General features: G+C 42.6%; 2 protein-coding genes across 3 annotated transcripts in view; both read right to left on the bottom strand.

Moving 5' to 3' along the window:
• Window positions 1–933, bottom strand: part of UXS1 (UDP-glucuronate decarboxylase 1) — a 148,372-nt gene extending 147,439 nt beyond the window's left edge. For both annotated transcript variants that reach the window (XM_079791998.1, XM_079791999.1), the window contains exon 1: window positions 763–933. In XM_079791998.1, the coding sequence (XP_079648124.1) occupies window positions 763–856 (94 nt within the window). In that variant the 5' untranslated portion in view covers window positions 857–933. The remainder of the gene's footprint in view (window positions 1–762) is intronic.
• A 4,610-nt stretch (window positions 934–5,543) lies between these two features.
• LOC307112210 (BOS complex subunit TMEM147-like) lies at window positions 5,544–6,322 on the bottom strand. The gene has a single exon (XM_079792659.1). It carries the CDS (start codon window positions 6,270–6,272, stop codon window positions 5,670–5,672), a length of 603 nt encoding a protein of 200 aa, XP_079648785.1. The 5' UTR covers window positions 6,273–6,322; the 3' UTR covers window positions 5,544–5,669.
• Window positions 6,323–13,911: the final 7,589 nt, after the last annotated feature.

Here is a 13,911-nt window from a genome sequence, read left to right as displayed (position 1 = left end):
CTAAGAAGACACAGGGATCAACACCTGCCCTGTCTCGGGTGCGACCTTGAGTGATGACAGCGACGAGAACCGCACACAGGAAGCGCCTGCCCGCTGGGCCAGGGCGGCCAGGAGAGCCCACCGCCGCGCCCCGGGAACCGCGCGCCCGCACACCGGGGAGCTGCCGCTGGCCGGCGGGGCCCGCAACACTTGGCTCCCCTACAGTTAAATGCTGAGTAATTTTCCTGTGAAGCAAACAGTCGTAGCGGGTCTATGCCCATGGCAACAGTATTTGTATCCTACTTAACCAACACGGCCCGGCGGCGCACGTCCCCAGGGTGTCCCGGCGCGGCACGCTCCGGTATCGCCGGCGGCCCCTGGGGCGACGTGACGTGTGAAGCAGTCCCGAGCGTCGGGGAGCGGGAATTAGGGGCAATGTGCTGGGGCCGGGGTGCGCGGGGCTGGCCAAGGAGGGCGGCCGCGCGGGGCCCCGGTCACTGCACTCCCGGGCAAGGGCCTCTCCGCCGGGCCGCCCGGTCTCCGCGCCGGGCCTAACCGGTCGAGGGTCTTCGCCCAAGTTGACCGGCTGCTTTGCCGCAAAAGTGTAAAGAGCGAGAGTCCGAAGCCCCCGGAAAAGGGTGGGAGCAGGAAGGCAGGCCCCCCCAGAGAGGGAGACCGGGTACAGGGCCACCCTCAGTGCTGCCCACAGCCCGCCGACCCTCGCCCGCCGCCGGGCGCCCAGGAATGAATGAGGCTTCCCCGCCGGCACCGGCGCTCACTCACAGGCGACGTAGGCGAGCAGCGCGATGCCCAGCAGCAGCTTCATCCTCCTGCGGTTGACGGCAGACACGAGGCGCAGGAGTGTCTTGCTCACCATCCCCGGGAACCCGCCGGTCCAGGGCCCTGCCGCGGGGGCGCCTGCTGCACAATGCGCGGCGGCAACAGCGGCCCGGAGAGCCCCGCCCCCGGCCGCCCGCGAGGCTCCGCCTCCGCGCGCCGGGTTTCCGACTGGAAGAACCACTACGCACGCGCGACTCCGCCCCGTCCCGCCCCCTCTCTTGCCCTCCCAACCTCCCTCCCCGCCGCCTCCTCTCCCCGCAGGCGCACTGCGGCAGCTCCGCCTTGGTTTTCGAAGAATGTAGCTGGGAGGGGCGGGCGCGCGCATGCGCCTGCAGGCGTGTTTCCCGGAGCGGCTGCCGGCGCGGGGACGGAGAGGTGCGTCTGCAGTCTGAGGGCGGCACCGCGGTCGCTAGGTTTCCGAACCCAACCCACCTGGTGGCGCGCGGTGGGCAGTCAAAAGTTGCGATGAAAAGAAATATTTGTGCTAAATTTGGCCGTGTCTCTTTGAAGTTCTTTGAAGGCTTTCCCTAAAAAAGTTGACCAGTTCTCTAGGCTGTTTTGTTGGCTTTTTTAGTTACAGTAGCAGCAGAGAAAATTATTCATCTCTAAAACATTGAGGTCAAAACCCCGTGCATTTTTCTGTGCTATGATCAACTGCATGTCTTTTAAAAAATAAAGCGTTTGTTATTATTATTAAAAAAAGTAATGCTAGCCTAGCTGGTTTGGCTCAATGGATAGAGTGTCAGCCTGTGGACTGAAGGGTCCCAGGTTCGATTCCAGTCAAGGGCACATGCTAGGGTTGCGGGCTTAATCTCCAGTAGGGGGTGTGCTGTCCATCAATTATTCTCTCTCATCATTGATGTTTCCATCTCTCCCTCTCCCTTCCTCTCTGAAATCAATATAAATCTTATTTAAAAAAAAAAAAAAGTAATGTTAGTGGTGTAATTAGGACAAACCAGGGAAAGGACAGGATGAAATCACGCTGAATCTGCCTAAAGAAAAACAACGCTGGCATGTCATCATGTGTGTTTCATCCCAATTTGTTGAATGTGTATATTTTAACATAATTAGGGGGTGCATTATGGTGGTGGAGTGATTGCATATGTGGGACCTGAATTATTTTTTTGATAAGCACTTATTGAAGTCCCACTTCAAGCACAGAGGTGTGTCAAGGGATACAGATACCATTACCAGGTCCACAGAAACACTGGTCCCATAAGAGAGTAAAGATGGTACCCACAGATCTCTGTTGTCAAGAGAAACCCCCAAGAAAATATTGGGGAGCTGCTGACTAGATATGCTGCTCTTCAGCCACAGGGAAAAACCAAAGCCAGCAATGTCGCTGGCCTCTGAGCACCAGACCCCTTTGCTAAACTTAACAACTTAATGCCCTTGAACTTTATTAAAAATGTCAGATTAAAGCAGTAAGCAGATTCCAAGCATATTAGGTATCTATTAATTCAAGAAGGCCAGAAATTGTGAAATACATGCTATTTCTGTACAAAACTCCTTCAAACCCAGCATTCCTAGATGAGTGTTTTCCTGCCACCACACACTGTTGCCAACTCCTCCTGCCCCACTGGACCAAGTATATGGAAATACCATCAGCAGCTGCAGTTAGAAATATTGCTGCTGTCGTTATTGCCACCTAGAAAACTGTTGGTGGCCCAAGACCCTGATTTTCAGTTCAACCAAAGCCAGAATTACGGAGTTAGCAATAGTAATTGTGCACCTGTGGCTGTGAGAACGCAGGAGGGCAAGGCTGTGCCAAGGAGGCCCTCCAGGCTCATCAGGGGAACTATGAGCTAAGGCAAGTCCACCCTTGGTGCTCCTCTCTTTTCTCTTCTCTCAGCCAGCCCATCCCTCCTCCTCATTAGGTTCTGGACTCTCATCCACTCCACCCTGACCTTGCTGTCTACTTTATTCTCTCCAATATTTCCCAGCAATTTCTAGTTACAAGGCACTGTTCTTGATAGTTGAGCTCATTAAAAAATGAATCATAATATGACTCCTCTTCTATATTGTAAAAAGCCTAAGACAAGTAGAAAATGAGCATTTATTAAACTTCTACCGTGTGCCAGAACCTATAATGTGGGATGCTTTCACATGGATCTTATTTAATTCTGAAACAGCTGTGGGGGCCTGACTAGAGTACACCTGATGCTCAAAGCCAATTAGAGTGTGAAGGCCCTATTCAGGGTATACCGGATGTTCAAGGCCACTCTGAGCGTGCATGCTCATGGGACTTCCTCTGCTTTCTCCTACACAGATACTGACAATCCCAGGTATGTTTTCTGGCTGTTGATGGCTTATCCCTATCTGTTTCTATTTTGAAGGTCATAAGGATACGTTGTTCCCTAGTTTTGTTGTAAATGTTTTCTAGGAATTTCTCATTTAGATATATTAGATATTTTGATTTTTATGGGGAGATTTGGAAAGATTTTAAAACTGTGCTGCTATGGTGCTAACATTCCATGTCTATTCCAAGTTGTGTGTGTGTGTGTGCGTGCGTGCATGCGCTCCAGTTATTTTTAAAAACAAATTTACTGATATATAATTCACATACTATAAAATTTACCTATTTGAAGTGTATAATTTAGTGGTGTGTAGCATATTCACAGACATTGAAATCATAACAACAGTCAATTTTGAAACATTTTTTTTGTTTGTTTCTTCCTTGTTCAGTTGTATCTTTCTAGAAATTCATCCATTTCTTCTAGGTTGTCCGATTTGTTGGCATATAATTGATCATAGCATTCCTAATATCTTTTATATTACTGTAATGTTGGTGGTAACTTCTCTTTCATTTCTGATTTTATTTATTTGGGATCTCTTCCTTTATTTTTTTTTATGAGTCTGACTAAAGGATTGTGAATTTTGTTTATCCTTTCATTGAAGCAACTCTTAGTTTTACTGATTTCTTATTTGTTTTTTTTTTAAGTCTCTATTTTGTTCATTTTGACTCTGGTCTATATTATTTCCTGCCTCCTACTTACTTTGGGTTTTGTTTGTTCTTCTCTTTCTAGTTTCTTCATGCACAAAGTTATGTTGTTTATTTTGGATTCTTTTTTTTTTTCTTGAGGTAGACCTGTATAGCTATGAACTTCAATATTAGAACTGATTTTGCTACAAGCCATAGGCTTTGGAAAGTTGTGTTTTTGTTTTAATTGCTTCAAGGTATTTTTTTTAATATATTTTATTGATTTTTTACAGAGAAGAAGGGAGAGAGATAGAGAGTCAGAAACATCGATGAGAGAGAAACATCGATCAGCTGCCTCCTGCACACCCCCCACTGGGGATGTGCCCGCAACCAAGGTACATGCCCTTGACCGGAATCGAACCCGGGACCCTTTAGTCCGCAGGCTGACGCTCTATCCACTGAGCCACACCGGTTTCGGCTTCAAGGTATTTTTTATTTCCTCTTTGATTCATTGGTTGTTTAGTAACATGTTATTTAGTCTCCATGTGTTTGTTTTTTCCAGTTTTCTTCTTGTGGTTGATTTCTTGTTTCATACAATTGTGATTAGAAAAGATGCTTGATAAGATTTCAGTCTTCTTGAATTTATTGAGACTTGTTTTGTGGCTAATGTGTGATAAGTCTGGAAGAGTGTTCTATATGCACTTGAAAATAATGTGTATTCTGAAGTTTTTAAATGAAATGTTCTGTATCTATTAAGTTGATCTGATATAATGTGATGTTTAAGACCATTTTTTTCTTATTGATTCTGTTTAGATGACCTATCCATTGATGTAACTGGTGTATTAAAGTCCCCTCTTATTATTGTAAAACTGTCCATTTCTTCCTTTATATTTATTAATATTTGCTTTATATAGTTAGGTGCTCCTATGTTGGGCACATAGATATTTAAAATTGTATTTTCATCTTGTATTGAGCCCTTTATTATTTTGTGACTAGAGGTCTGGTGCATGAAATTTGTGCATGTGAGGGGCGGGGGAGCAGGGGCAGGGGCGGATTCCTCAGCCAGGCCTGCGTCCTCTTGCAATCTGGGACCCTTTAAGGGATGTCAGGCCTAAACCGGCAGTCGGACATCCCTCTCTCAGTCCTGGATGCTGTATGTACCAGTAACCTTACTTTTCATACAGGTGAAAGGCATATTGCTGTTGTATGGGCAGCTACATTTTTTTGCCCTGATTATAAAAAGTAGTACATAGCATGATCCTTCTGAGGCAATAGTACCATGTTCCCCATCTTATGAGTGGAAAAACTGAAGCAGAGAGAAGTTAAGTAATTGGCTTTGTCACACAGTTACAAAATGTGCAAGCCAGAGTCTATGCATGTCGCCGCTGCATCATCCTGTTTTTTCAGTGTTAGAGTAGCCTTGCCAGGTTTTAATTTTTAAATCTAAGAGACTGTTCCTAACATCTAGGGTAGGGTCCCTAGGCCTGGCTGGTGATCAGGGCCATCTGTGGGGCAACCAGCAGGCGAGGTGATCAGGGGGGCTCCTGCTGGCACCCAACTTGGCTGGCAGCCTCGTGCTGCCCACTGGCCAGCCCTGTCCCCACCACCACCAATTGCCTCCCTATTGGTGACAGACGCTCCTACATTGAGCGTCTGCCCCCTGGTGGTCCGTGCACATCATAGCGACCAGTCATTCCACAGGTAGTTCAGCTATTAGGTCAGTTTACATATTAGGGGTTTTTGTTTTGTTTTGTTTTGTTTTGTTTTGTTTGTTTTTGTGGTTTTTTTTCCCAAATACTGTTTAATTCACTAAAACCTGGAGACAAGGAAAAAGTATGTGAATGCCTGGGACTCAAGCCTAGGAGTGCACGTTGACAACAGTGACATACAAGGCCAGGGTGCTGAGGGCCAGCAGCCCTGTCACTACTGCTCAGGCCAGAAGTGCTGTCCAGCTGCCCAAGGAACAAAGGTGGACGAAGGTCTCCATGACAAAGGCCTTATAGACGCTGAGGAACATCAGCAGGAGGACAGCTGGCCGGAAAGTGTGGTACAGGTCGTAGCGTGTTATCATCCACACCTGGGCAGACGCAACGATGTAATGGACCAGACTGATGTTGGAATCAATGCTCATCTGGATGTATTTCCAGTCAAATTCAATGCCCCGGGCTCCAACCCAGAGGGGGATGCAACGGGACATAATGAGCTCTGCAGTGGCCCAGCCCAGGGCAGCAACCATAATCTTGTACTCTCCTTTGCCGGCATTCCGAGACATGACAAGGTTTAGGCCTACTAGGTCTGCCACATCCACGCTGGCCTTCATGAACTCCCCAATGAAGTCATAGATGCCGCCTTCCCAGGTGGGAAAGAAAGTGGCCAGGAACAACATCTTGCACAGCTGCACGAAGAGGTAGGTGACCCCAGCCTGGACGCACTTCCAGAAGGCATTGTACTCGGACAGGCCGCTGAACTTGTAGGTGATGAAGTAGGGGAAGTAGGCCAGCGCGAAGCAGTTCCGGAAGTGAAACAAGGTCATGGCACCGCCCCCACCCGCCGCAGCGCAGGTCTCCACCTCGTCCTGCCCGCGCTGGGCGCCCCGGCCTCTGCCGCGGCCCGCGCGGCCTTCTGCATATTAGGGTTTTATTATATAGGATGCTTTTCTTTATTTCTTTTTCCAGACTTTGTTTCAAAATCTTTTTTTTTTCTTTTTTAATCCTCACCCGAGGATATTTTTTCCATTGATTTTTAGAGAGAATAGAAGAGAGAGAGAAAGACAGAGAGAAATATTGATGTGAGAGAAGCACATCGATTGGTTGCCTCCAGCACATGCCCCTCCCAGGGCCTAGGCTGGGGAGGAGCCTGCAACCAAGGTCGTGCCATTGACGGGAATCGAAACTGGGACCCTTCAGTCCACAGGCCAACACTCTATGCACTGAGCCAAACCAGCAAGTGCCAAAATCTATTTTCTTTGACATGGGTGTTGCTCGCCCAGCTATCTTTTTGTTTCTATTTGCATGGAATACCATTTACTTAATCCCTTCACTTTCAATTTGTGCACGTGTTTCGATCTGAAGTGAGTCTGTTGTAGGCAGCATTTAGATGGGTCTTTGTGCCACACCAGCACAGCCAAGGGTTTGGCGAGCCTGAGGGAGGGTGGTGAAAGATGAGGAAAAAAGACTGACAAGAGAATAAGCTGGGTCTAGGTTGATCTTCTGTGCCTTGCTGAGGCCACAGAACAGAGCCAGACTGCAAAGCTGATGCTTTATTTATAGTCAGGGGCAAACAAGGTAATTTACAATGTTCTTGTAAGTTTCACTTTGTTTTGGCAGCACTTGCTGCCCCTCCCACAGCCCATTAGCTACCCAGGAAAGATCTAGGGAGCAGTCACAAGATCAAGCTTAATTATGTTTAGAGGGCTGTACCCTCCAAGCTGGGACTTGTTTGTGACTTTGCCAGCAGGTCAGTCCGAGGCTTAACCCTATAACCGCTCCCTACATCTCGCCCTTCTTTTAATTTTAAGCTACTAATAATGGAAGTAAAACTTAAACATCAAGAACAAAGTTCTGTTTATTAAAATATTAACAAAACAATGCCAATGCAAAACCCAATAACAAAACAATGTCAATGTAAAACCCAGACATGGTTATTAATAAAACAATGCCAATGCAACACTACAGTAATAGAGAAATCAAACTACAATAACATTTTCCTACTAAATGAAAGTTTCTTTTGCTGATTTTCTCAGGAGTCCTTGAACTTGGCTGTGCACAAGTTTGCAGAACACTGGCAGCTAACCAATGCTAGCATGGCCAGAAACATGATTGAGGGAATAGCTTCCACTTCTTGCATTTCTGCCATCTGCTGGGCCTCAGTTGTTAACTTCTTCAACTGACCCCATGTTGGCAACTTGGTCTCTTGCATAGACTTGATCATCTTCTTTTTCCGCTTTTCTGTCATCGGGGCAACTCTCAGTCTTTTGAACAATGGGACAAACAGCGTCTCTAGGTCCATTGTGGTGATGTACATAACACTCTGGCACCAAAATTGGCTGTGCTGCTTCTTCTGGAAAGATACAAACACAACCTCTTCCCCACATCATTACTGGATCTGGTCCAAACCATTGTCCACTTTGTGCATCCTTCCATTGGGCTAACCGTGCGGAGGCTATTGTACAGGAGGTCTGATGCCTTTCGGCTGCTGTATGACCCTCTGCATCACAATTCAAAATATTTAAAGTATAAAGAACATGACTGAGTTTGTTTTGAGGTGACACATAACATCCGTCTCCCCCTTTCTGTTTTAGTAATTGCATTTTAAGAGTACGATTTGCTCTTTCCACTATTGCTTGACCTTGAGGGTTTTTAGGGATACCAGTTTTATGACAAATTTGATATTGCTGACAAAAATGTTGAAAAGCAGAACTAGTGTATGCGCGTCCATTGTCTGTCTTTAGCTCTAAGGGAGGACCTAGTACCACAAAGGCAGCTAGGCAATAATTAATTACATGCTTGGATCTACATTAACATGTACCCATCTATGCTTACCAAATTCCGATATGTGGGTGATATCCATTTGCCAAATTTGATTAGGTTTAAGACCCCTAGGATTAATCCCTAATGATTGTCATAGGGAAAATTAAAACCTGAAAAAGAAGAGAGTAGGCCAAAACCTTCATAACATTTAAAATATATTTATTAATTTTTATTTGATAAGGCTTCTTATGCAATTTCAAGTATATTAGATCTGTTAAATTTAAAAAGATTTCCTTTAACCTTTTGCACTCGGATGTCGAGTGTGACTCGACACGGTTAGCATTAGAATAAAGGAATAGAGAAAAAAAGCAAGCGAGTGCAAAGGGTTAAGAAGAGAGAATAAATATCTTGTATTACTCCAGGCCCTTGGAGCTTTCCAAGAAACATCTCTGTTAAAGCCTTAAAATTTTAACATGGAAAAAAAATCAAACAAATATCTGTATATGATTTAAATATTATAATACCTTTTATAATTATCTTAAGATATCAATTAGACTTTAAACTAGTTTTTGCATAGAAAAATTTTGGTTGGGACACAGAATTAATCCTCTTTTTTAATTAGACCAATAATAAGCAACTTATTTTTGAATTCCTAATTATTAGAGAAAACACATTTTATTTTCTCAAAAATAAGTTCTTATACTTTAGGCATTTAATTACCACAACTATATAATTTCTCCCAATTTAATTTGCACTTTGAACTTTTAAAGCTGTCAAGTCAAATATATTTAGCATTTCCTAGATTAATAACACTTTACATGTTTAAGAAAAATATAAGACATAATCAATTAATAGCTTCAATTCTGTCCTCTAAGTTTTTTATGAGGCAAATTTAAACTTTAATTTTTATTTGCCAGTGGCTCTGGAAAACTAGGTTTGGTTTATTCGAATGTAAATTACCACATTTTTCAAAGATGGTTCCTGGCAGGAAATTAGATTACCTGTCTGCTGGGGGAAGGGCATCTACCCCTTCTTCCATTAACAAAGGGCATAGCCAGTTACCTGGGCTATTTAGATCTTTATAATTAATACATTATTTATATTTCAACAATTTTTTGAGATTCAAATCTAATTCCAATTATTTTAAGGCATTTACTTTGGATAAATTCTATAACAGAGACTTCACTGGTTTTCTTGAAGGCCTCAAAAGTTAACCTTTTAACAAGGTTCATTAGTATTTTGAAAACTACTCTTTATTATGGAAATGCTAGTCCTGTTGCTGGAATTAGCTTGAATTTCGTTCTGGGTTTTTCATTTTCTATAGCTTTTGCAGAGAGATTCCAGCTTAAGACTATCTAAATGTCCAAAATCGGACCATGTGTGCATTCTGTCTTACAGCTAGGTTCTCTCCCCATGAGCACAGAAATTCCAGACACATTTCTAAATTTTTAAGACTTTTTCATGGTGAAAAAGGAAACTTTAAATTAGCATACTGGGAGAGTGGGCTTCCATATTGGATCGCCAGGTGTTTCCCTTACCCCACATCCTGCTTACTTCGGGGGAACTTTCAGCAATAGATCTGGCCGAATTTCTTTTCATGCTTCATAGATAAAGACAGATCTTAAATTTTTTCTTTCTTTTTCGCTTTCCGAGGTAATAACTAATCACCCAATTTGGCCAAGATTTGCATTTCCCTGCCACATTCCTCCACTCCCCTTCTGGAGTGGGCTCTAGGCAGTCCCAAATCAGGGACCACAGACTGAAAGTAGAGGCAGGAATTTCCTCTGGACCTTCAGCTATATAATGATCGCGAAGTTGTTTTCCTACCTTCTCCCATGCCTCTATATTTACTTTTTCTTCCTCAGAAAATCATGGGCAGGTTTTACTCACAAAATCCAAAAAGTTGAAAAGCTGTTCATACCTCACAGAACAGCCCCTTGCTTGGAGCATAGCCTTAAGCATGGATATGCATACATTCTTTCCCTGCGATCCTGAATTTCCCATGTTTTTACACCTAGCTAGTACTAAACTGCGCTCCTTACCTTCCTTTTTGCTTTCTGCATGTGCTTCACTGGAGCGTCCTTTCACCTGACAATTGCAGTTCCCTCACACTCAGGATCACATTGAGTGCCACTTGGGCTGAACTCAGCACCGCGTTGGGTGCCACTTGTGCCGCGCCAGCACAGCCAAAGGTTCGGTGAGCCTGAGGGAGGGCAGTGAAGGATGAAGAAAAAAGACAGACAAGAGAATAAGCTGGGTCTAGGTGGATCTTCTGTGCCTTGCTGAGGCCACAGAACAGAGCCAGACTGCAAAGCTGATGCTTTATTTATAGTCAGGGGCAAACAAGGTAATTTACAATGTTCTTGTAAGTTTCACTTGTTTTGGCAGCACTTGCTGTCCCTCCCACAGCCCATTAGCTACCCAGGAAAGATCTAGGGAGCAGTCACAAGATCAAGCTTAATTATGCTTAGAGGGCTGTGCCCTCCAAGCTGGGACTTGTTTGTGACTTTGCCAGCAGGTTAGTCCGAGGCTTAACCCTATAACCACTCCCTACAGGTCTTGTTCTTTATTTTTATCCATTCAGCCATGCTATGTCTTTTGATTGGAGCACTTAGTCCACTTACATGTAAAGTAATTATGGATAGGTGTGTACTTACTGACATTTTGTTTTGCTTGTTTTTATAGTTCTTCCTTGGTCCTTTCTTCTCTTGGTCTCTTTCCTAGTTTTCTTTGGTGTTATGTTTTGGGGTTTTTTCTCTTTATTTTTGTAGATATTTAGTTTGTGGTTACCATGAGGTTCATACATGTCCATCTATATCTATAGCAGTCTTTTTTAAGCTAATAGATGTTTACGTCCAAACACATTACATTTTTACTCCAGAATTTGTTTTTGATGTTATATTTTAGATCTTTTTGTTTTTGTATCCTCTATTTATTACAGTTATAGTTAATTTTACTAATTTTTTTCTTTTAACCTTAATAGTAGCTTTTTAAGTGGATGATTTGCTGTGTTTGTTACATATGTGCCTTTACCTATGATAATATTTTTCTTTTATGTACTTTCTTATTTCTGGTTATGGCCTTTTCTTTTCTGCTGACAGAAGACCCTTTGATGTTTCTTGTAAAACCAGTTTAGTGGTGCTGAACTTCTTTAGTTTTTCTTTATCTGGGAAACTCTTTATCTCTCCTTCAATTCCAAATGATAATCTCTCTGGGTAGATTATTCCTTTCTTTTATGTCTTGTTGGCTTCTTTAGATTTATCTTATTTGGAACTCCATATGCATCCTAGACCTGGATGTCTGTTTTCTTCCCCAGATTAGGTAAATTTTCAGCCACGGTTCTTCAAATAAAGTTTTATTTTTTCTTGTTTTGCTTTCTTTTCTTTTGGGGATCCTTCTGATGTTGATGTTAGTGCAATTGTTGTTGTCCCAGTGGTCCCTTAAACTATTCTTTATTTATTTATTGTTATTCTAATTGGGTGACTTCTACTATCTGATCTTTCAAGTCACTAATCCATTCTTCTGTATTAGCTAATTACTGTTGATTCCTTCTAATGTATTTTTCACTTCAATTATTGTATTCATCATCTCTAATTGGTTCTTTTCTCTCAGTAGTTCAAAAGATTGGGGGTATAAATATTGGAGATTTAAATTTTTTTAAGATTTGAATTTATTGGGGTGACATTGGCTAATAAAATTATATAGGTTTTAGGTGTACAATTCTATAGTACATCAATTGTATATAGTATTTTGTGTTCACCACCCCAAGTCAAGTTCTCCTTCCATCACCACTTATCCCTCCACACCCTCTTCTACCTCTTCCTCTAATTGATTCTTTATTATATTTTCTCTTTGTTGAAATTATCTCTGAGTTCCTCTATTCTACTCTTAACTTTGTTGAGCATACTTATGACAACTTCTTTGTAGTCTTTATCAGGCAAATTACTTATCTCCATTTCATTAGGGTTTTTCTCTGGTTCTTCTTGTTCCTTCATTTGTAATGTATTCCTCTGTCTTCTCATTTTGCTTGACTTTCTGTGTTTGTTCCTAACAATTAGATAAGATAGCTATCTCTTCTGATCTTGAAGAAGTGGCCTTGTGTAGAAGTGACCTCTACATAGACTGTGTGCTGGGTGGTTTTGACTGGCTGTTTGGAGTTGGGGTGGGTGCATACAAATTCTGGGGTGCTAACTGGCCAGGAGGAGTGGGCTCAGATGGTATATAGCCTAGTTTCTGCACACTGCTGTGCCCTGTGGTCCTGCCAGAGCAAGCCACAGAGGGTACAGCCATTTGTGCACATGTGCTTGGCAGTGCTCTGTTGACTCATTTGTCTGGTTGAAGTGTTGACAGGGCAGCACAGCCCAGTGTATGTACACCACAGTGCCTTTTTAGTCCCACTAGTGTGAGCTCTGGGTGGGGTTGCTAGGAATGCACTGTAGTGGCCTTGCAGATTGGCCACAGCACCTGGGTAAAGCTCTTGCCCATGCTATCTAGGTGGAGAGGGAACATAAACAATGGTGCTTGCCAGCACCTCCAATCCTGGAGAGTACCCTCAGATCCTAGAGAGCTCTTAAAGTTCCCAACCTTTTCTATGCAGTCTCTCTCTCATTTGTTGTGCAGAAACTGTTCAATTGGCCTTCAGTTGTCTCTCAGGAGGATTGCTCTAAATGTAGGAACTATTCAGTGTGTTTGTGGAAGGGGGTGAGGTCAGCATCCACCTATGCTGCCGCCTTGGATCCACCTCTAGAACATTTTTATTACTCCAAAAAGAAATCTCCTATCCTCTACCTACCATCTCCCTAGACAAATACTAATCTACTTTCTGTTTCTGTAGATTTCTTTGTTATGGATATTTCATGTGAATGAAGTAATACAATATGTGGTCTGCTCTGACTAGCTTTTTGTATTTAACAAAATGTTCTCCAGGTTCATCCATACTGTAGCATGGGCCAACACTTTTTTTTTTTATGGTAGAATAATATTTTATTATATGGCTGTATTACATTTTGTTTATTCATTCATCAGTTGATAGATACTTGGGTGATTTCTAGCTTTTTACTATTATGAAAAATAGAGCTATAAACATTTGTGTACAAGTTTTTCATTTCTCTTCATTATGGTCCTAGTTCTATATACAGAGGAGTGGAGTTGCTGGGTCAAATGGTAACTTTATATTTAATCCTTTGAGGAGCTACTAAGCTTTTCCAAAATGATTATACCATTTTATATCCACCAGCACTCTGTGAGGAGTCCAAATTGTCCACATTTTTGTTAACACTTATTATCTAACTTTTTTATTCTAGCCATTCTAGTGGGTGTGAAGTGATAGCTCATTATTGTTTTGATTTACATCTGATGACTAATGATGGTAAGCATTTTTTCATGTTCTCATTGTCCATTTCTATATCTTTTTTTATAAATCTCTATTCAGACCCTTTGTCCATTTATTGAATTATTTGCTTTTTATTATTGAGTTGTAAATATTTTTAATATATTCTGGGTAAAAAAATTCTTTCTTTTTTAATGTGTTTTTATTGATTTTAGAGTGAAAAGAAGGGAGAGGGAGAGAAAGAGAGAAACATCAATAGACTGCCTCCTCCACACACTGCCTACTGGGGATCAGGCCCACAATCGGGGCATGTGTTCTGACCAGAAATCGAACTGGTGACCTCTCAGTATATGGGATGATACTCAACCAATTGA

Source organism: Cnephaeus nilssonii (assembly GCF_951640355.1).
Source record: "Cnephaeus nilssonii genome assembly, chromosome: 15".
NCBI lineage: Eukaryota > Metazoa > Chordata > Mammalia > Chiroptera > Vespertilionidae > Cnephaeus > Cnephaeus nilssonii.
This window is presented reverse-complemented; position numbering and strand designations above follow the sequence as displayed.

What these genes read in the sequence shown, in the direction of transcription:
- LOC307112210 (XM_079792659.1), bottom strand. Translation starts at nt 6,272, where the DNA reads ATGACCTTGTTTCACTTCCGGAACTGCTTCGCGCTGGCCTACTTCCCC.